At 40.7% G+C, this 21,280-nt stretch overlaps 1 protein-coding gene across 1 annotated transcript in view; it reads right to left on the bottom strand.

The window, feature by feature from the left end:
- Positions 1 to 21,280, bottom strand: part of LOC140209897 (bridge-like lipid transfer protein family member 3A) — a 162,356-nt gene that overhangs the window by 84,706 nt on the left and 56,370 nt on the right. The window contains exons 5-9 of the mRNA XM_072278540.1: positions 14,846 to 15,035; positions 12,340 to 12,477; positions 8,521 to 8,691; positions 6,519 to 6,696; positions 2,373 to 2,459 (exon numbers count right to left, since the gene is read on the bottom strand). Of these exons, the coding sequence (XP_072134641.1) occupies positions 2,373 to 2,459; positions 6,519 to 6,696; positions 8,521 to 8,691; positions 12,340 to 12,477; positions 14,846 to 15,035 (764 nt within the window). The remainder of the gene's footprint in view (positions 1 to 2,372; positions 2,460 to 6,518; positions 6,697 to 8,520; positions 8,692 to 12,339; positions 12,478 to 14,845; positions 15,036 to 21,280) is intronic.

Raw genomic sequence — 21,280 nt, 5'->3', positions numbered from 1 at the left:
ACGTGATCACCCTTTCATTCCAGGAATCATTCTCATGAGCCAACTCTGAACACCATCCAACATCAGCACATACATTGTCAAATAAGGGGCCCAAAGCTGCTCACAATACTTTAGTTGCGGGCTGACCAATGCCTTATAAAGCCTCATCCTTACTTTTGTAATCTAGTCCTCTTGAAATGAATGCTAACATTGCATTTTCCTTTCTCACCACTGACTCAGGCTGCAAGTTAACCATTAGGGAATCCTGCATTAGGACTCCCAAGTCCTAGGAATTTTGAATTTTCCCTGATTAAAAAATAGTATATACTTGTACTCCTTCTACCAAAGTACATGACCACACACTGTATTCCAACTGCCACCTCTTTGCACATTCTCCTAATCTGTCTAAGTCTTTCCACAGCTTCCTTGCTTCTTCAATACTACCAGTCCCTCCACCTGTCATCCGCTAACTTAACCACAAAGCCATCAATTCCGTCATCTAAATCATTGACATACAACATAAAAAGAAATGATCCCAACACCAACCCCTGCAAAACACCACTAGTCACAGACAGTCAATTAGAAAAGGTTTTCTTGATTCCTACTCTTTGCTTCCTGCTAATCAGCCAATGCTCTATCCATGATTGTATCTTTCCTATAGTACCCTGGGCTCTTGTTTAGTAGCCTCATGTGCGGCACCTTGTCAAAGGCCTTCTGGGCCTATTTTATCATGTGCCTCCAAGTACCCTGAAACCTCATCCTTCCCAACCACTGAGGTCAAACCAACTGCCCTCTAATTTCCTTTGTTTTGCCTCCCTCCCTTCTTGAAGAGTGGAGTGACATTTACAATTTTTCAGTCCTCTGGAATAATTCCAGAATCTATTGATACTTGAAAGATCATTACAAACATCTCCATAATCTCCTCAGCTACCTCTTTCAGAACCCTTGGATGCCATCCGTCTAGTCCATGTGACTTATCTACCTTCAGTCCTTTCAGCTTCCCAAGCACCTTATTTCCCGTAAAAGCACTCACTTCTGCCCCAGTACTCTTGAACCTCCAGCGTACTGTTCGTGTCTTCCAAGGTGAAGACGTGCAAAACACTTATTCAGTACATTTGCCATTTCCTTATTCCCCATTACTATCTCTCCAGCATCATTTTCCAACAGTCCAATACCTACTCTCACTTCCCTTCAGATTTATACATCTGAAAAAAATATTTTGCATCCTCTGTGATATTACTGGCTAGCATAGCTTTACATTTCATCTTTTCCCTACTGAAACATAAGCTTTTTTAGTTGCCTTCTATTGGTTAGAGAATTGGGATGTTTAAAAGCTTCCCAATCCTCTAATTTCCCACTGATTTTTTGCTCTATTATACACCACTCTTTTACTTTTATGTTGGCTTTGACTTCCCTTGTCAGTGATGGTTGCTTCATTCTCCCTTTAGAATATTACCCTGTGCATTCCAAATTGCTCCCAGAAACTCCATCCATTCCTGCTAGTCTCTCTTTCCAATCAACTTTGGCCATCTCCTCTCTCATGCCTCTGTAGTTCCATTTACTCCACTGTAATAGTGTTACATCTGACTTTAGCTTCTTCCTCTCAACCTAACATATTATGATCATTGCCTCCTGAAGGTTCCTTTAGCTTAAGCTCTCTAATCAAATCCGGTTCATTACACAACACCCAATCTAGAATAGCTGATCCCCTTGTGAATTCAACCACAAGCTGCTCTGAAAAGCCATCTTATGGGCATTCGACAAATTCTCTCTCTTGGCATCCAGCACCAACCTGCTTTCCCAATCTACCTGCATATTGAAATCCCCCATGACATTGCCCTTTTGACATGTATCTTCTATCTCCTGTTGTAATGTGTAGCTCACATCTGGGCAGCTGTTTGGAGGCCTGCAGATAACTCCCATCAGGGTCTTTTTACCCTTGCAGTTTCTGAATATACTCACAAGGATTCTACATCTTCCAATCTTATGTCACCTCTCAGGATATGATTTTTTTTTTAAACCAACAGTGCTACACCACACTCACAGCCTACCTGCCTGTCCTTTCCATACAATGCGTACCTTTGGATGTTAAGCTCCCAACTATAATTCTCCTTCAGCCATAGTGATGCCCACAATGTCACACCTGCTAACCTCAAACTGCGGTACAAGATCATCTACCATATTCCATATGCATTTACATATAACACATTCTGTACCAAAATATATCTACCTTCTGCCCTAAACAGAAACAGCAAGCAAATACTTCAACTCAAATCAAATTTCTTTAAACTTTCATTCCATCAAGGTTTCTACTATGACCTTGCATCATTTTTACTAAAACAAAAGGCTGATTATTTGATGTTTTAATTCTTTTAGCCTAAAAAGACACTCACTTGCCCAGTGGAAGGGATAGTAATCCAGGCTCAAATTTTTAAATGTTAACTGTATAGCTCCTCCAGCTATTCGATGTTTGGACCCTCCTACACAAAATATAAAAAGAATTTACAGGTAAAATCGAGGTGAAAAGTAACAAAAAACATAATTGCCAGAAAATCACATTTAACATTTCAAATCACTGACTTTTCATCAGAACTTCAGGTTTATAGTTACCATTTTGACCCAAAACTCAGTTCCCTTCAACAAATGCTTTGAGCTAATAAGTACTTTCAGTATTACATTTTAATTTTACATTTCCAACAATGCAGCTTTTTGTTCTGATTTAATTATTTGTGTTGGTATGGGTGTAGGTGATACTTGGTGCTTTTAACATTTGTAGATTTCACTCTGTCCCTCACCAATGTACGGTGGATTCCTGCTGATTTGGCCTGATCAGGACCAGTACATTTTGGCTCAATAAGCCCCAATTAGCTGAAGTTTCATGGAAATAGTTTAAAAAGTATGAAAAGACAAACTACCATTTAAACGAGTAACAAATTATTTTTTGAAATGAAATACAGAACAAATTAGAACACCATCAATACTACCACAGTACTATAAAAACTGTACAGTACTAAAATTAAAACTGTTCCTTATAGTTATCGACAGAGCAGTTCAGCAAACACTGCCACACTCTTTTGATTAAGAAACCAGCACAGAAACCTCGTGCAGATAATGGACTGCCTTCACACAAAGCTACTGCATCCAATTGCATCCTCCAAATCTTTGTTTTCATTGCAACATTCAAGATGATTGTCAATACCTTCAAATTCTCCGTAATTCCTAATTTGGTGAAGTTGTGAAATCATTTCATTTTCAATCCCAGCCGTTTCTGGTATCTGCAAACCTGAATGCTTGAAACTGCAGTGGGCAAAACAGTTCTGAATTGTCTTACTGCTTATTTCTCGCCAACTATTAGTGACAGAAATCACGGCTTTTTGAACACAAGCACACACAACTGACACAATATAAAAAACTCTTTGATCTCAACACTGTCTAGTATCACACAAGTATGTGCATCTGACACTAGTAAGAAACTGCTTGGGAGCAGTCTCCTGCCCCTATTAAGCTGCATTGCTATTTTCTTGATTAGTTTTTGTTCTTTAAGAGTTGGCTTGAGTAAATGGCTACCCTGAATGACATAACACCCCCCCCAAATTATAGTTCTTGTAAGGAAAATTACACGTAGACTCAAAACTTGGATTCATGTAATGTCTTTCTCAATTTCAAGACAACTGGAAGCACATAATTGCTAAAACACTTCAAGTTATTGAGATAAACTAGGATAATTTACACAACGCAATTCAACAAATATGAGATAATCTGCTTTAGAGAGGTTCGTTATATAGATATAGAAAGTACAGAACAGAAACAGGCCCTTCAGCCCATCTAATCCATGCTGAACCATTTAAACTGCTTACTCCCATTGGCCTGCATCAGGACCATAGCCCGACCATCAACTTACCTATCCAAACTTTGCTTAAACATTGACATCAAGCCCGCATGGACCACTTATGCTGGCAGCTTGTTTCACACTCTTATGACCCTCTGAGTAAAGAAGTTTACCCTGATGCTCCCCTTAAACTTTTCATCTTTCCCCTTAACCCATGTCCTCTGGTTATAGTCCAAACTAACCTCAGTGGAAAAAGCTTGCTTGCATCTACCCTATCTGTACACCTCATTTTGTATACCTCTATCAAATCTTCTCACAATCTTCCAAGGAATAAACTTGTAACCTATTCAATCTTTCCTTATAAACTAAGGTCCTCCTGACCAAGCAGCATACTTGTTAATTTTCTCTATACTCTTTCAATCTTATTTACATCTTTCCTGGAGGTAGGTGACTGAAACTACACAATACTCCAAATTCGGCCTCACCAATGTCCTATACAACTTCAGAAACATTCCATCTCCTGTAGTCAATACTTTGATTTATGAAGGCCAATGTTCAAAAGCTCTCTTTAAGACACTATCTCCCTATGAAGCCACTTTCAACGAATTATGGACTTGTATTCCCAAATCCCTTTGTTCTACCATACTTCGTGTCCTACCGTTCACTGTGTTAGACCCACCCTGGATGGTCCTACCAAAGTGCAAAACTTCACATTTGTCTGCATTAAATTCCGTCTGCCATTTTTCAGCTGTTCCAGATCATGTTGCAAGGCAGAGATAGCCTTCCTCGCTGTCCACTACACCTCTATTCTTGGAGTCATCCACAAATTTGCTGATCCAGTTAACCACAATATTATCCAGAATGTTAATGTTGATGACGAACAACAACTGACCCAGCACCGATCCCTGCTACACTCCACCAGTTACAGGCCTCCATTTAGAGAGGAAATCATCTACTACCACTCTCTGGCTTCTACCACAAAGCCAATGTCTAATGCAATTTACTACCTCATTTTGAATGCTAAGCGACTGAACCCTCTTGACTAACCTCCAATGCGGGACCTTGTCAAATGCCTTGTTGAAGTCCATGAAGACTACATCCACTGTTTTGCCTTCATCCACTTTCCTGGTAACTTCCTCATGTATCTGTTCACTCAAAATACCTCCCAATAACTTTCCCACTACTGATATCAGGCTCACCTTTCTATAATTTCCTGCTTTATTTTTAAGAGCCTTTCTTAAACAGCAGAACAACACTGGCTATCCTCCAAACCTCCAGTACCTCAACTGTCACTAAGGATAACTTAAATATCTGTGCTAGGACCCTGGCAATTTCTGCACTTACCTCCCACAAGGTCCAAGGGATTGTCAGCCCCAAGGGATTTATCCAACCTAATTTGCCTCAGCACAGCAAACACCTCTTCCTCTAATCTGAATCGGGTCCATGAAACTGATGCCACTTTGCCTCACTTCTATAGATTCTATGTCCATCTCCTAAGTACAGAATCAAAATATTTATTTAAGATCTCTCCGATCTTTTTTGGTTCCACACATAGATTACCATTCTGATCGAGAGTATTAATTTTGTCTCTTGCAATCCGTTTGCTCTTAACATATCTGTAGAATCCCCAGGAATTCTCCTGCACTTTGCCTGCTGGGGTAACCTTATGCCTTCTTGGAGCCCTCCTGATTTCTTAAGTGTTTTCTTGCATTTCTTGTACTCCATAAGGACCTTCGCATGTGTTCTTACCCGCCCATACCAGCTATGCACTTTCTTTCCCCCTCAATCTTAACCAGTGCCTCAATATCTCTTGACAACCACGGTCCCCTACGCATGTTACCTTTACCTTTTACTCTGACAGGCACATACAAGATTTGTTCTCTCAAGATCTCACTTTTGAAGGACTCCCACTTACCAAGTACACTTTTGTCAGAAAGCAGGCTGTTCCAATCCACATTTGTCAGATCCTTTCTGATACCATCAAAATTGGCCTTTCTCCAATTCAGAATCTCAGTCATCAGACCAGACCTATCTTTTTTTTGCATATTAGTTAAGGGATTAACATCTCTGAAGTTTTGAGCAATTTAGCAGAGGAAATTATGTAGGATGGTAGAAATTTGAAATAAACACAGGAAATGTTGAAACTACTCATCATGTTGGGAGGATCAAAGTGAGAAACATTTACATCCTTACATTACAGTTAATGGTGGTGTTGGCAGTCTAAATGTAATGTCAACTCTGTCTTCATGGATGCTGTATTTCTAGCATGTTTCATTTCTATCTGATTTATTTGCTCTTCTCAAAGATAACGACATGTGATCTTTCTGGCACACCCAAAAGCACATAAGGCCATTGTTTCATGTTACAGTCACAAAAGAGAATTTCTTGTACTGGGGAATCTTTACATTCTATGCTGATTGCTCTGATGTAGATCTTAAATCTATAATCAAATATTCCAAGTGAAAGCCAAGATTGTTTTTGAGGTTTTTAAAGAATAGCTATAAAGGACATCAAACTATCCCGAAAACAGAATTAAAAATAGTTACATACAATTACTTTGATGTCACATTTCTTTACATTTAACAATATTAAGCACCATAAATTTATGTGCCTTCTTCATGGGAAACCTCTTCTCTCAAGAAGCTGTGCTACTGAATAACCACTGGTCTACGTAAATTGGCTATTGTCATATATCAAGCATAAGTAGTACCTTCTTCCACTGAGAGACCATCATCACAAATATGTAAATCCAGCCGTGAGATCTGACTGTGATAGGATGATTCTTTCACATCATATAATTCAAAGTACTGGCTAATGCTGTTTGAGCTGTTACTTGTATGTGCTGGAGGTGTTCTTTGCTGATGAGTACTAGTTGCTAGGCCACTAGTCTGTAAAAGATGACATCCACAACTTTAACTGGTGCAGGCTATTGCTCACCTGCAACAAACTGTTAATAAAATACAAATACAGCCATGCAACTACTTAACTGATAGAAAAACCATCAACCCTGAAAGTACTGTATAAAGTTTGTAAAAAAATAAATAATATATCTCACATAAGTTGCCAAAGACTCGGTGTTGCCCAGTGTCGGGGAGTGAATGTTGCTGGATGCATTCAATGCAGGCGTAACTTAGCAAACGATTGATTGGGCAACACACACAAAATACTGGACAAACTGGAGGGAAACGAACAGTCAATGATTGGAACTAAGACCCTTCACAAGAACTCTCAAATTTTCACATTGGAAGACATTCCCAGAATTTCAAGCAACAGAATTGAGAGCTAGAGGCGCATATTGAAATGGAGGAGGCAGTGATTTGTGATCACGTATGTACTAAAACTGGCAACATCCAATTCATGGTACCACTCAGGGAATGGTTTCTCTACTTAATACAACATATATTAATAAGGAGAGTACCTACATTTTATACTGTAAAAGATCATTTAACCAAGCACTTTATTGACTTGAAACCATGACTGGAATTCTGTCATCATTGTTTCAGAGACAGGATGTAAAAATTAATGATACAACATTGTAAGTGAAACTGTACTGTTTTTCTCCCTCTCAGGTCATTAAAAAAACAATATGGGTTCACAAATGTGCTTCCACCCATCCAAAAATTTAAATATTTTTAGATTTATTAGTTGTATGTTCTGGAAAAAAATAAGTTGACTATAATTTGTGGCAAACATTCACAAATACCACTACAATTATAGATGAGAACAGATGAGCAATAAAGCATAGAAATCAAAATCATTGCAATTTTACTTTTCGAAGCCATCAGCATCACAATAAGAGCGAACTCAACATCTTGTTCCCCATCGAAGTACATTCATCAGTTATGTTTCGGTACTTGATTGACAAAGTATATTCAACAATTCTAGTCACTATTTAAAGTAGTCCTCCCTATCATCTTTGCCATTGAAAAAAATTTACAAGTTTGGTCTCCTATTTGTGGTTTTAGCTGGAGATCTTCAAATTGCATGGTCATTACTTAATATAGCTGAGATTTTTATTGAATGTAACTGGACATACAATATGTTGTTTTAAAAGATGTTTTTACGTTGTTAGAATTGCCCAAGTCTTTTTAGTTTAGTTGACTAATTCTGTTTAGTTTTTTTCTGGGGTGGGGTTTGTTTTTTTTTCTATTTTTTTTTCTTTTTCATGATTTTTCTCCATTTTTTTTGTCCTGTATTATTCATTGTTATCCTACACGATTGGGAATTTTGTCAATTTATACTATTTGGTTTTATAATTACTCATTTTAAGTATAACAATGTATCTCCAACTATTTGTATTATTGCTATGTTATGTTTATATTTTATGAAACTAATAAAAAGATTGAAAAAGAAAGAAAGAAAGACATTCCCATGCAGTCCTTGCAAAACTCACCCTCAGTTAAAGTGATGCAGAACTACATGGTTCCTTCACTTACAATCTGGGAAGTTGCAAAATACTGTAAGGCTGATGGTTGGTTTTATTGCCTGCCGCTTTCCAGCAAAAAATTACCTTTCCATTTCAGGTGGATACATAAAAATATCACTGTTATTTAGTAAATAAATACTTCATCATTGCCATAAAGTCTTCTAAATTTAAAATAACATGGAATGAATTATACTGAAAAAAATCTAACAGTTAAATGAAACGTAGAAAACCTGCAAATTAATACATTTCTCAATTTTTATTACCACTCAAATTTACTTGCACTAACCCCTGCCGCGTCTGGAGCCATTCTCTTCCGCTGCTTGGCAGAGTTCTCCATGGCCTCACTGAGAGACTGTGCATATTCAATCATTGCTTTTAGTTGTGAGTCAGTGAGAACCCAAAGCAAATCATCCAACAGGAACATGAGCTTTGAACCCACCACATTGCAATCCTTCACCTAGTAAGAAAGCAGATGTAATTATTTTCCTCCAGCTGTTTTAGGAGTAATCTTTGTAAAACTCTTCTTCTGTATGCTACTAATCAAAGTGGTCATTTACCATTGGCATTCTGACTCCCTTCCTCCATTAAGGAACTATTTCCTTTTGTAGTTAACTGATAGCAACCACATCAAAACCTGTACTAATCATTAAGATGAGAAAATCTGCAGATGCTGGAAATCCAAGCAACAGAGAATGCTGTGGGAAGGAGAGGAAGTAGTACAAGGTGGCAGGCGATAGGTGAAATCAGGAGAGAGGGAGTGGTGAAGGAAAGATCTTGGAAGCTGATGGGCGAAAGAGATGAAGGGCTGGAGAAGGGGGAAGTTGACAGGAGAGGGTGGAAGACCATGGAAGAAGGGGAAGGGGGAGGAGCACCAGAGGGAGGTGGTGGACAGGAAAGGAGACAAGATGAGAGAAGGAAATGGGAATGGGGAATAGTGAAGGAGAGGAGGTGGGGGGCATTACCAGAAGTTCGAGAAATTGATGTTCATATCGTCAGGTTGGAGGCATGGTGATGGAACCCCGTTGGAGATGGCGAAAGGTATGGAGAATTATGTGCTGGACATGGAGCCTACTGGGGTGTTAGGTGAGGACAAGAGGAACCCTATCTCTGGTGGAGTGGTAGGAGGATGAGTGAAGGAGATGTGCACAAAGTAGAAGAGATGCAGAAGACAGCAGTATTGTTTTTTTTAAATCTATTCATTTCTGGGATGTGGCATTATCAGCTAAGCCAGTATTTATTGCCCATTCCTCATTACCCTTGAGTAGGTGGTGATAAGCTGCCTTCTTGAATGGATGCAGTCCCTGAGGTGCAGGCACACCCACAGTGCTGTTGGGGAGGGAATTCCATGATTTGACCCAGTGACAATGAGGGAATGGTGATATGTTTCCAAGTCAGGACAGAGTGACTTGGAGGGGGATTTCCAAGTGGTGGGTGTTCCCAGGTATCTGCTCTTCTCATCCTTCAAGATGGTAGTGGTCCTGGATCTGGAAGCTGCTGCCTTCGGAACTTTGGTCTGTTGTTGCAGCGCATCTTGTAGGTGGAGATGGTGGAGAAAGGAAAGCCACTTTCTTTGAAAGAGGAGGACATCTCATTAGTCCTGGAATGAAAAGTCTCATCCTGAAAGCAGACGCAGTACAGCCAGAGGAACTGAGAGAAGAGGATAGCATTTTTACAAGTGACAGGGTGGGAAGAGGAATAGTCCAGATAGCTGTGAGAATCAGTGGGTTTGTAAAAGCTGTCAGTAGATAAACTGTCTGTTTCCAGAGATAGGGACAGAGAGGTCGAGAAAGGAGAGAGAGGTTTTGGAAATGGACCAGGTAAATTTGAGGGCAGGGTGGAAGGTGGAGACAAAGTTGATGAGGTCGATGAGCTCAGCACGGGTGCAGGAATCAGGACCAATGCAGTCATCAATGTAGCACTGGAAAAGTTGGGGAGTAACACTGGTGTAGGCTTGGAACAAAGGCTATTCCACATAGCCAGCAAAAAGGCAAGCACAGCTGACACCCATGCGAGAGGCCATGGTTACACCTTTGGCTTGAAAGGAGTGTGAGGAACCAAAGGAGAAGTTATTGAGAGTGAGGACCTGTTCTGCCAAATGGAGGAGAGTGGAGGTGGAGGGGGAACTGGTTGGGTCTTTTGTCAAGAAAAAAGTGGAGAGCTGTAAGGCCTTCCTGATAGAGGATGGAGGTATAGGGACTGGACAACCATAATGAAAATGAGTCCTGACGAAGGGTCTCGGCCTGAAAGGTCGACTGCACCTCTTCCTAGAGATGCTGCCTGGCCTGCTGCGTTCACCAGCAACTTTTATGTGTGTTGCATGAAAATGAGATGATTGGGGCAGCGAATTTGAAATCATTGAAAAGATCAATACTGTGTGAAACGTCACAGATGTAGGTAGGAAGGGACTGGACCAGGGTGGATAAAACAGAGTTGAGGTATGCAGATATGAGTTTGGTGGGGCAGGAATAAGCAGAAACAATGGGTCTACCTGGACAGACAGGTTTGTGGAACTTGGGTAGGGAGTAGAAATTGAAGGTGCGGGGTAAGGGAAATACGAGTTTGCTGGCAGTGGATGGGGGATCCTCAGAGACAATAAAGTCAGTGATGGTGCGGGTGACAAAGCCTTGGTGCTCCTTAGTGGGATCCTGTTTGAGGGCTAAGAAAGAGGAGGTGTCTAACAGTTGTCGCCTAGCCTCAGAAAGATAGAGGTCAGTCCACCAGACTACTACAGAATCCCCTCCTTATCTGCGGGTTTGATGGTGAGGTTAGGATTAGTGCAGAGAGAGTGGAGAGCAGTGCTTTTGGAGGGAGTGAGGTTAGAATCGGAGAGAGGAGTGGTACATTGAAGACGGTTGATGTCTTATTGGCAGTTAGCAATGAAAAGATCCATAGCAGACAGAAGACCAGAGCAGTTTGTCCTGGAAGAGGAGAAGGGTTGAAGATGGGAAAAGGGATCATCACTGCAGGCTAGAGAGTCCTTGCCAAAGTAATAAGCATGGAAATGGAGGCAGCAGGAGAGCTCAGCATCATGGTGGGCACGGAATGCAGTGAGCTGTGGGCATAGGGGTACAAAGGTGAGCCCCTTACTTAGCAGAGAACGTTTCTGCCTCAGGGAGGAGAAGGTAAGAAGGAATAGTGAAAATCCAGTGTAGATGAGAGCTAGGATCAGACAGAGGAAAGGGGATTGGTACTGTCTCAGGACAGGGGAGGGTTGTGGTTTTCAGGGAAGGTGGGGTCGAAGAAAGATGGAGTCTCCAAGGACCCAAGAGCTGACAGTGGGAACTAAGAGACACAGGATTATGCACAAATCATTGTAATGCCTTCCAACTCCAAAACATAAAACTAACTGCAACAAAAAGATGGGAGACCAGGAGGTGTCTTAATTTCATTTTCACTTTTGGGAGGCGCACACATATGACTTGATGGCATGATAATGTATGCCATTCACATACCTTTATATACAATACATAATAAATTATTCAAATGAACAAGAATGCTTAAACAATATATTTATAACATTATACAAATATCGCTGAAATATTAAATACACAACAATTGCTATCATCTTTCAAGCCTGCACAAAGTGCATAGGAGCATCACATCACCTCTCAGGCCTGCACAAAGTGCATAAGTGCATCACCTCACTATCAACCAACCTCCACTCCATCTATGGTCAAGTCTTCGGTTCCTTCACTGACCTTCAATAACCTGAGAAACTACAAAAATGAGTGGAAGCATCACTGAACAACATCTCCTTCAAGAGTTAGGTACTTGTGCATTTTTGTTGTGCTATTTGGGAATGTTTTAATGTTTAATTGGCATCCGTTAACATAATGAAACAGTACAAGGTATTCTCATATTAACGCAATCCATACCAACACTGATACCATGAAGCACTATGCTTAATTGATTGCTTTGCCAAAAGGAACTTGACGTAATATACCTGCTGCTTAGCAAGCACTGGCTTTGGGAAAATTTAAGAAAGCAGTACTAAGGCACTTTGTTTTGGTCTGTTTATCACCAGACAATTCAATGCAATACCTTCATCATTAACTGGCGACTAAATGAGTGAAGGAGATGACAGTGAAAACTGGTAAGTACATACCCTTCTCTTAAGTACAAGTCTGATTTTTGATTGATTGGTGATGAGTCTCAGTGGTGTGCTGATAATGCTCTGATCACCTGGGATGGCATCAGCTTCAATACGAAGTGTTTGCCAATTTATTTCCTTAAAAGTCAAAACCTGTGTAAACATGGTAAGATTCAAATTAGAATATTCTAATTCTAAAAAGTAATTGAGTCACTAAAATTACACACAACCCTTGTCCTCCACTGATTTGCTATCCACAGATTGGCATACTCATAGGACTGGGCCCAAATCTTTTCAAAAGCTTCAAGTTGCAGTAAAAAGCTTTGAAAAGTCTCCCCTCTCCCCCAGAAAACAGGATCGCGAACAGATATAAAATTCTATTTTTAATGAATATTCATTGACAATTAAAGATGCCTTTGGTGGATAGACAACATGATCAGTTCACAAATGCCTGCATGGTGCAGCTCCTTTGAAGTTGCAGTTTCAATAGAGAATAGTCCTTGTGTACACAGCTGTACTGTCTAATTTCAAAACTCATCATTGCTTGCAGCTATCAAAACATTCAACTCAATTGTTTTGGGAGGTGTATTGAGTACATAGGAGATAATCTTAGTGGTATTTAGAAGGGGCTCCTGCGACCGTTCTGGTATTCCTAGATCCATGCCCATACTTCACAAAACAGCTTAGCTTTTTCTAGCCATAAGCAAAGCAATTCATGTACATTTAAATAAAGTTATCTCAAATAAACTGTTTAAGAAGAGTTATTGAAACAGAAAGTAGACAATAGCTTATAACTCAATATTGCTCTAAAAAGACGCTTTGAATATTAACAATTATATTAACAACACATGATTATTGTATCTCAAACTTGGGAAACCAACTTTGATGCTGAATATACACTGATTCAGAGTTTTGTTGAAACATCTCACTATTTACATTGCAGTGTAATTCAGAAACTTTCCCTGCTAACATGCTGCAGACATAAAGAATTTTTTCAGATTGCCTTTTTTAGAATGCAGAAGTGAAATGGGGTTATTACCAAAAATGTGGTTTCATATGAACAACACCAGAAAAAGGTGGAACATAAACAGGGCCATTCAAGAAATGCGACCCAGTAGATGTCTAAACAATCTGCCCATACATTCATCATTGTCACCAACTTGTCTCAGCTATTATCTTCTGTGTGAAGTCTTAATGAAATTAGAGGAATTGATTTTATCTTTTTCACAAAGTTACACATGAACTATTCCTTCTAAGAATTCACTCTGAAGCAGACTAGAAAACCTCATTAACCCAAAGCTGTTATCTGTAAGCAACATGGTTAAATTGCCAGGAATGCTGGTGCAAAGCAGATGTGCATACCGAATTCACAACATTTTCCCAATGTTACAATTGGGCACAACAGCTAAATACTGCTCTGTTTTCTTTCCTCATTTCTGCTCATATGACTGAATAAGCACAGCATGTCAATCATGTGACCAAACACCGAGCAGCTTGCTGGTAAGCCTCCTGTGATGAACTGAGCTGACTGAACTATGAGTACAATGATCCTTTGACCCATAAAATAGTTCTCACACCAGGGGCAAATGGAGTTTACAGTTGATACGATGGAGTGGATACCATGACCAGATTTTGACCAGTTGATTAATGATCAAGTTAGGTCTCTCAACTAAAACACTCACTTGGGTACGAGATACATAGGGTTTTTGTTAACAAGTCTCCTGAATAGGTACAATGAAAGACTATTACCCTGAGAATACTTTAATTTTAAAAAAGCATTAAAAAAATCTAAATTGTTCAATATACAAGCACAACAGATTGGTTGCATTTGCTTCTAATCTCTCCTATCATAAAAGGCAACGTGAAATCACTAACTACAGAAGTTCAAACACTGTCTCACACTGTATCATTGAGGGACTTCTTGCCACCAACTCTCTCAATCGCACTTCTACCCAGCAGTGGAGAAGAGGGAAGAAAGGTGGTGACAACAGGGGTGAGGTAGATACACAGTTGTTTACCTCACAGCATTGGAGGAAAGAGGTGAGAGACTAGAATGTTAGTTGAAGGGTTTGACAGGGTTAATTGAATATCAACTGATTAGAAACTGGTCATCATGAAAAACAAGTACCCACTCCTACCCAAACTTTAAACATTGTTCCCAGTGCTATGAGAAAGGATATTTATTAGCCAGGGTAATAAGGTTTTAAGCCCAGAGTCAGTTTCATCCATCAGACCATGACCTTGCATATAGATAAGGTCACCTACACCATAAAATTATCACATGGACAAAGTAAAAACATTCACTCCAGTAAAAAATGGTGTGCATTCTACCATCTCAATTTGAAAAGCAGTACAGCATTTCTACAACTAGATCTGTGAGCATAATCATTGAACTGCCTCAGTGGAAGATATAGGATTTAATTTATCATGATCAGCTCATTCAGCATCATGGGCCAGTTCAAACCATTTCAACTACCCATGAGTGTGAAGTTAGCAGCTGGAAAAAATATTGAATCCTTACCTCCCCTCGTTCTGGATCTGTAATCCTTGTGAATCGTAAGTCACTCTGTTGCCACTTGGGATTTACACTATAACCTTGCAGCTGCCATAGCTCAAACGAAGTGCTGAATGCTTTTGCTTCAACTTTAACAACAATAGAATTTACTACAATGGACATTCCCTCTACAACCTTTTCAGCAAAGCCATATTCACTGTAGAAACAAACAAGAAAATATTTTGCTACCATGAAATTGAATGCTATTTAAAAAAAACAATGAATTCTAATTGATAAAATTTAATTATAAGCATGAGAAACTCTGCAGATGCTGGAAGCACAGTAACACATACAAAATGCTGGAGGAACTCAGCAGGTCAGGCAGCATCTATAGAAATAAATTAACAGTCAATGGCTCGGGCTGAGACCCGACTGAAGGACTGAGAAGGAAGGGGGAAGATGCTAGAATAAAAAGTGGGAGAGGGAGAGGTGGAAGGTGGCAGGTGAAGCTAGGTGGGTGGAAAAGGTCAAGGACTGGAGAAGAAGGAATCTGATAGGAGAAGCAAGTAGACCAGGGAGAAACGGAAGGAGGGGACCCGGGGCAAATAATAGGCAAATAAGAAGGGGTAAAAGCTCGAGTGGGGAATGGGGGGGGGGTATTTGTTTACCCAAAGGAGAAATTGATCTTCATGCTACCAGGTTGGAGGCTACCCAGATGGAATATAAGGTGCTGCTCCTCCACCCTGAGGGTGGCCTCATCATGGCACAAGAGGCGGCTACGGAGTGACACACTGAAACAGGAGTGGGAATCGGAATTAAAATGTTTGGCCTCCGCGAAGTCCCACTTGTGGCAGATGAAGCAGAAGTGGTTGATGAAGCAGTCTTCCAATTTACGACAGGCCTCACCAGTGTAGAGGTGGCCACATTAGGAGCAAGAGACACAATAGACGGTCCCAGAAGATTTGCTGGTCAAGTGTTGCTTCACCTGGAAGGACTGCTTGAGGCCCTAAAGCAGGCGAAAGGGGAGGTGTACGGGAGGCGAGAGGGGAAGTGTATGGCAGGCGACAGGTGAGGTGCACGGCAGGCGTAGCACTTAGGTTGCTTGCAGGGACAAGTGTCGGAAGAGAAGAATGGACGAGGGAATCGTGGAGGGAGTGATTCCTGTGGAAAGCAGGACCAGGGAAAAAATAAAGGTATGCTTCGTGGTACGATCCCGTTGGAAATGGCGGAAGTTGTGGAGGATAATGTGCTAGATACGGAGGGCTGATGGGGTGGCAGGTAAGGACAAAGGGAACACTATCTAATGCCCTAGAACGGAAAGTCGCATCCTGGGAATAGATGCAGATGAAATGAAGAAGCTGAGTAAAGGGAATAGTATTTTTTTTTTTTACAGCAGAGAGGGTGGGAAGAGGTATCGTCCAGATAACCACGGGAATCATTAGGTTTATAAAAGATGTCAGTTGACAGATGGAGACAGAGAGACAGAGGAAGTTGTCAGAGTCAGGACCATGTGAATTTAAGGGCAGGGTGGAAGTTAGAGGCAATTTATTTCTAATCAACTAATACATTGGAACTTGACTACAAGAAAAACACGTCATGTTCACTGAGTTCAGTTTAAAGAGGAACTTATGAATTTCATAGCACCGTGTGGGGAAATAGATAAATTTCCAGCAAATCTCCATCAAGTCATTGTAAATTCTACAAAAGAAATTCAAACTCTCTTACCCACCATTAATTGCCTCACAACAGGTGGAAGCACCTTGAACTGCTGTAATCCTTGTGGCCCAAGTTCTTTCACACCCTCAGAATTTTTCCAATAATTTGCCCACTGAAATCTCTCAAACAATGGTATTCATCAACAGTGTCCTTGTTCTCTGGTATCAGAGCTATGCCATTTCCTCCCTTGTTGTTCTTAATCAGCTTTTAAATCAATTTACCCAGGTATAGCAATGCATTTATTTTTAAAGACAATAAACCCAATGATGGATCCTATTTATGCTTAGGTTCCAATATCAGCACATCTTTTCTCCTCTTCCAACATGCTTCCTCCCTGCACTCAACTTCCATGAAGACAATGGAAGGTACTCATTCAGAACTTCATTCTTCTTCACGAGGACCAAGACTCCTCTTTCTCTTTCATTTCAAATATTTATCGAATACCTTAGCATTTTTACCTCATTCTACCTGTCAAAATTTCCTGTGCACATTTGTAGTTATCCTAATTTGCTTTTTATTTTCTTTACAGTGCTTCAGGAAATACGAAACAAAGGTTGATAGTGACAGAAAATGATACATGGGATAAAGAGAAATGGTGTGCCCCTAATTACAAAAAGAAATAGCTGATTTAACAGAATTTGCTGAAACCAGTATGAGCTCAGGGCTGCATCATGCCTAACTGAAAGGCAAGTGCTCCTCAAGTTTACATTGGGCTTCATTCCTTCAGCTACTTTAAAATGTGTACAAAATAGGTTTTCACTATATAAAAAGTAACTATGATCAGTACCAATTTCTTATTCCAAACAAATGCACTTTCAAAATGTTATTTAAATGAGCAGGCGCACACATGTTGCACTGCAAGATATGTTGAAATAATATCCCTGCCTTGGTCTCCCTCCTAAAGTTCGGCATCTGCACGTAAACTTGAACGACTCAGAAGTAAATCCAATACTTTTAGGTACTGTATTTGTTAAGCTGGATGAGACAAAACGAGTCCATGTTTCAAAATGTGGGAGCAGGAGATACTTGAACAGCCAGTTAAAAAACAATGAGTGGGCTGAGCTGTTGCTGACAGACTTCCCTCTCAATGTGTGCACACGCACAGAGCAGCGGGCCACTTCAAAACGTGTTCGATTTCATGACCAAGTAAGTGGCAAATCCAATTTTACATTTCCCTTTTTCTCTTGCCCTTAATTACAATTAAGCATCCATGTCACTCTCTCACATACACACCTTTATTGGAGAAATATATAGCAAATATATTTCTTACACATCATTACATGCTTGCTTAGTGACAATTCACAAATAATATAGAGAAAAAATTCTTCCATTGACTGGGACTACTTCAATCATATTCATTGTTTCCCTCATTAACTAACTTATGACAAGTGATACAAGCAAATGGATAGTTTCAAGAACATTTCCAACAACAGTTAGTTACCATTCAAATGGTAAAGATAAAACTTTGGATAATTTAGTTGTTTAGGCCCATGTTATTCTTGCTTTTGATGGAGTTCATCAATACACTTAAACATTTATAAATATTCATACAAATTCTGAAACTGTTTAATTCCAAGCCATATAATCACCTTGCCATTTGAATGAAAGTTATTTTTCCTTTGATTATGTGATTTCTTTTTTAATTTATGTGACTTCTGATTCACAAATTATGAACTAAATCAAGATGAGGTACCATGAGAGTAATTACAGGTTGCAGTATCTTACTGTAACATCGAAGCCTTAGGTTAGCTCGGTAATTACTTCAAATGATTATCTCATGAAAATTGGATGCTACAACTATTAGGTCATTAAATAGGAAATAGCATGGATATTTAAAGAAATAGACCATCTCAGTAAAATCCAGTGTCAGATTTAGAACTCTATTTTCTATCATGGAAGAACACAGTCAAAGAATAATGATATTAACATTAATCAATCAATCACATTGAACATGCTAATACTTGTAATTCTTCAGAAATGGAAAACAATCTTAGCTACTCCACACTTCAATATATACAGGCAATATATGCCTATAGCACAGAAAGAGGATCATTGGTCCACTACTGTTACATACTCAAGGAGATCTGTGATTTTTTTTTGTGAGAATGATGTAGTGGTCTTTTGGAGGTCACCTGATGTAATTTTCCCACCGATGTGAGGTCATGTGATGACATATGCACCAAGGGTATATAAAGGGAAGACCCCAGATGATGCAGTTAGTTTTTAGTTTGTAGATTTCCAGGTAGAACGTGCTGTGTCTCCGTTTCTGTTGCGTGTTTTTTTTGTGACGCAGTTCCATTTTTGAAACGGTTGTGCATTCTATTGCAAGATACGATATTATTGGACTGGAAATTTTTGCTAGATGTGCTGATGTACCTTATTCCAGCAGCAGTGGAAGGGAGAGTGAAGACTTTATCGAAGTACAGGACCAAAGGATCGAGAGGAGTTGGCATCGTTCAGCAGTTTAACAAAGGATTGACCTTATTGAGTCTTCGTTGAAGGAGTCGCGACCTGCATCGAGATAACTCTTGCCAAAACAGCAAAGAGTTCATGCAAAGGTTTGCTCTCTAGAAACCAAGGTCAGTTGTTTTAACCTGTTTATTTGCTGCATCGTGAATCCTGTGGACAGAACCAGCAGGAAAGTCGTGTCTGTGAAGAAATCCTTCTCCAGAGAAGTCTCTCCCAATTGAACGTATAAATCTGTTGGACTTTCAAATTTACCATTTTAAGAACTATATCTGACTTTATCGTTTCAAGAATTGTTTTAGCATTTAATGCTTTAAGAACCAGTGCTGAGTGATGATCTGTTGAACGGCTGCATAACGGTTAACTTCCGGTTAAAGTTTTTGTTTGTTTTTTTCCTTATCGTTTAACCGTGTTTAATAAATGTTTGGTTCTTTTTATTATAACCTGTCTCGATTGATATTCATTGTTGCCGGTTACGTAACATAATCTGTGGGGGCTCGCGGGAGATGTTCCGATTTTGAGTTTAAGTGCTGGTAATTGCCATTTTGATTTGGAGAAGGGAAATATCCGATTTTTTAAGCAACACACATCAAAGTTGCTGGTGAACGCAGAAGGCCAGGCAGCATCTCTAGGAAGAGATACAGTCGACGTTTCAGGCCGAGAACCTTCGTCAGGACTAACTGAAGGAAGAGTTAGTAAGAGATTAGAAAGTGGGAGGGGGAGGGGAGATACAAAATGATAGGAGAAGACAGGAGGGGGAGGGATGGAGCCAAGAGCTGGACAGGTGATTGGCAAAAGGGATATGAGAGGATCATGGGACAGGAGGTCCGGGGAGAAAGACGGGGGGGGGGGGGACCCAGAGGATGGGCAAGGGGTATAGTCAGAGGGACAGAGGGAGAAAAAGGAGAGTGAGAGAAAGAATGTGTGTATAAAAATAAATAACAGATGGGGTACGAGGGGGAGGTGGGGCATTAGCCGAAGTTAGAGAAGTTGATGTTCATGCCATCAGGCTGGAGGGTACCCAGACGGAATATAAGGTGTTGTTCCTCCAACCTGAGTGTGGCTTCACCTTTACAGTAGAGGAGGCCGTGAATAGACATGTCAGAATGGGAATGGGATGTGGAATCAAAATGTGTGGCCACTGGGAGATCCTGCTTTCTCTGGCGGACAGAGCGTAGATGTTCAGCAAAGCGGTCTCCCAGTCTGCGTCGGGTCTCGCCAATATATAGAAGGCCACATCGGGAGCACCGGACGCAGTATATCACCCCAGCTGACTCACAAGTGAAGTGTCGCCTCACCTGGAAGGACTGTTTGGGGCCCTGAATGGTGGTAAGGGAGGAAGTGTAAGGGCATGTGTAGCACTTGTTCCGCTTACAAGGATAAGTGCCAGGAGGGAGATCAGTGTGGAGGGATGGAGGGGATGAATGGACAAGGGAGTCGCGTAGGGAGCGATCCCTGCGGAAAGCAGAGGGGGGGGGAGGAGGGAAAGATGTGCTTAGTGGTGGGATCCCGTTGGAGGTGGCGGAAGTTAAGGAGAATAATATGTTGGACCCGGAGGCTAGTGGGGTGGTAGGTGAGGACCAGGGGAACCCTATTCCTAGTGGGGTGGCGGGAGGATGGAGTGAGAGCAGATGTACGTGAAATGGGGGAGATGCGTTTGAGAGCAGAGTTGATAGTGGAGGAAGGGAAGCCCCTTTCTTTAAAAAAATGAGGACATCTCCCTCGTCCTAGAATGAAAAGCCTCATCCTGAGAGCAGATGCGGCGGAGACAGAGGAATTGCGAGAAGGGGATGGCGTTTTTGCAAGAGACAGGGTGAGAAGAGGAATAGTCCAGATAGCTGTGAGAGTCAGTAGGCTTATAGTAGACATCAGTGGATAAGCTGTCTCCAGAGACAGAAAGATCTAGAAAGGGGAAGAAGGTGTCAGAAATGGACCAGGTAAACTTGAGGGCAGGGTGAAAGTTGGAGGCAAAGTTAATAAGGTCAACGAGCTCAGCATGCGTGCAGGAAGCAGCGCCAATGCAGTCGTCGATGTAGTGAAGGAAAAATGGGGGACAGAAAGCAGAGTAGGCACGGAACATAGATTGTTCCACAAACCCAACAAAAAGGCAGGGATAGCTAGGACCCATGTGGGTGCCCATAGCTACACCTTTAGTTTGGAGGAAGTGGGAGGAGCCAAAGGAGAAATTATTAAGAGTAAGGACTAATTCCGCTAGACGGAGCAGAGTGGTGGTAGAGGAGAACTGATTAGGTCTGGAATCCAAAAAGAAGCGGAGAGCTT

Source organism: Mobula birostris, chromosome 14, assembly GCF_030028105.1.
Source record: "Mobula birostris isolate sMobBir1 chromosome 14, sMobBir1.hap1, whole genome shotgun sequence".
NCBI classification, from domain to species: Eukaryota; Metazoa; Chordata; class Chondrichthyes; order Myliobatiformes; family Myliobatidae; genus Mobula; species Mobula birostris.
This window is presented reverse-complemented; position numbering and strand designations above follow the sequence as displayed.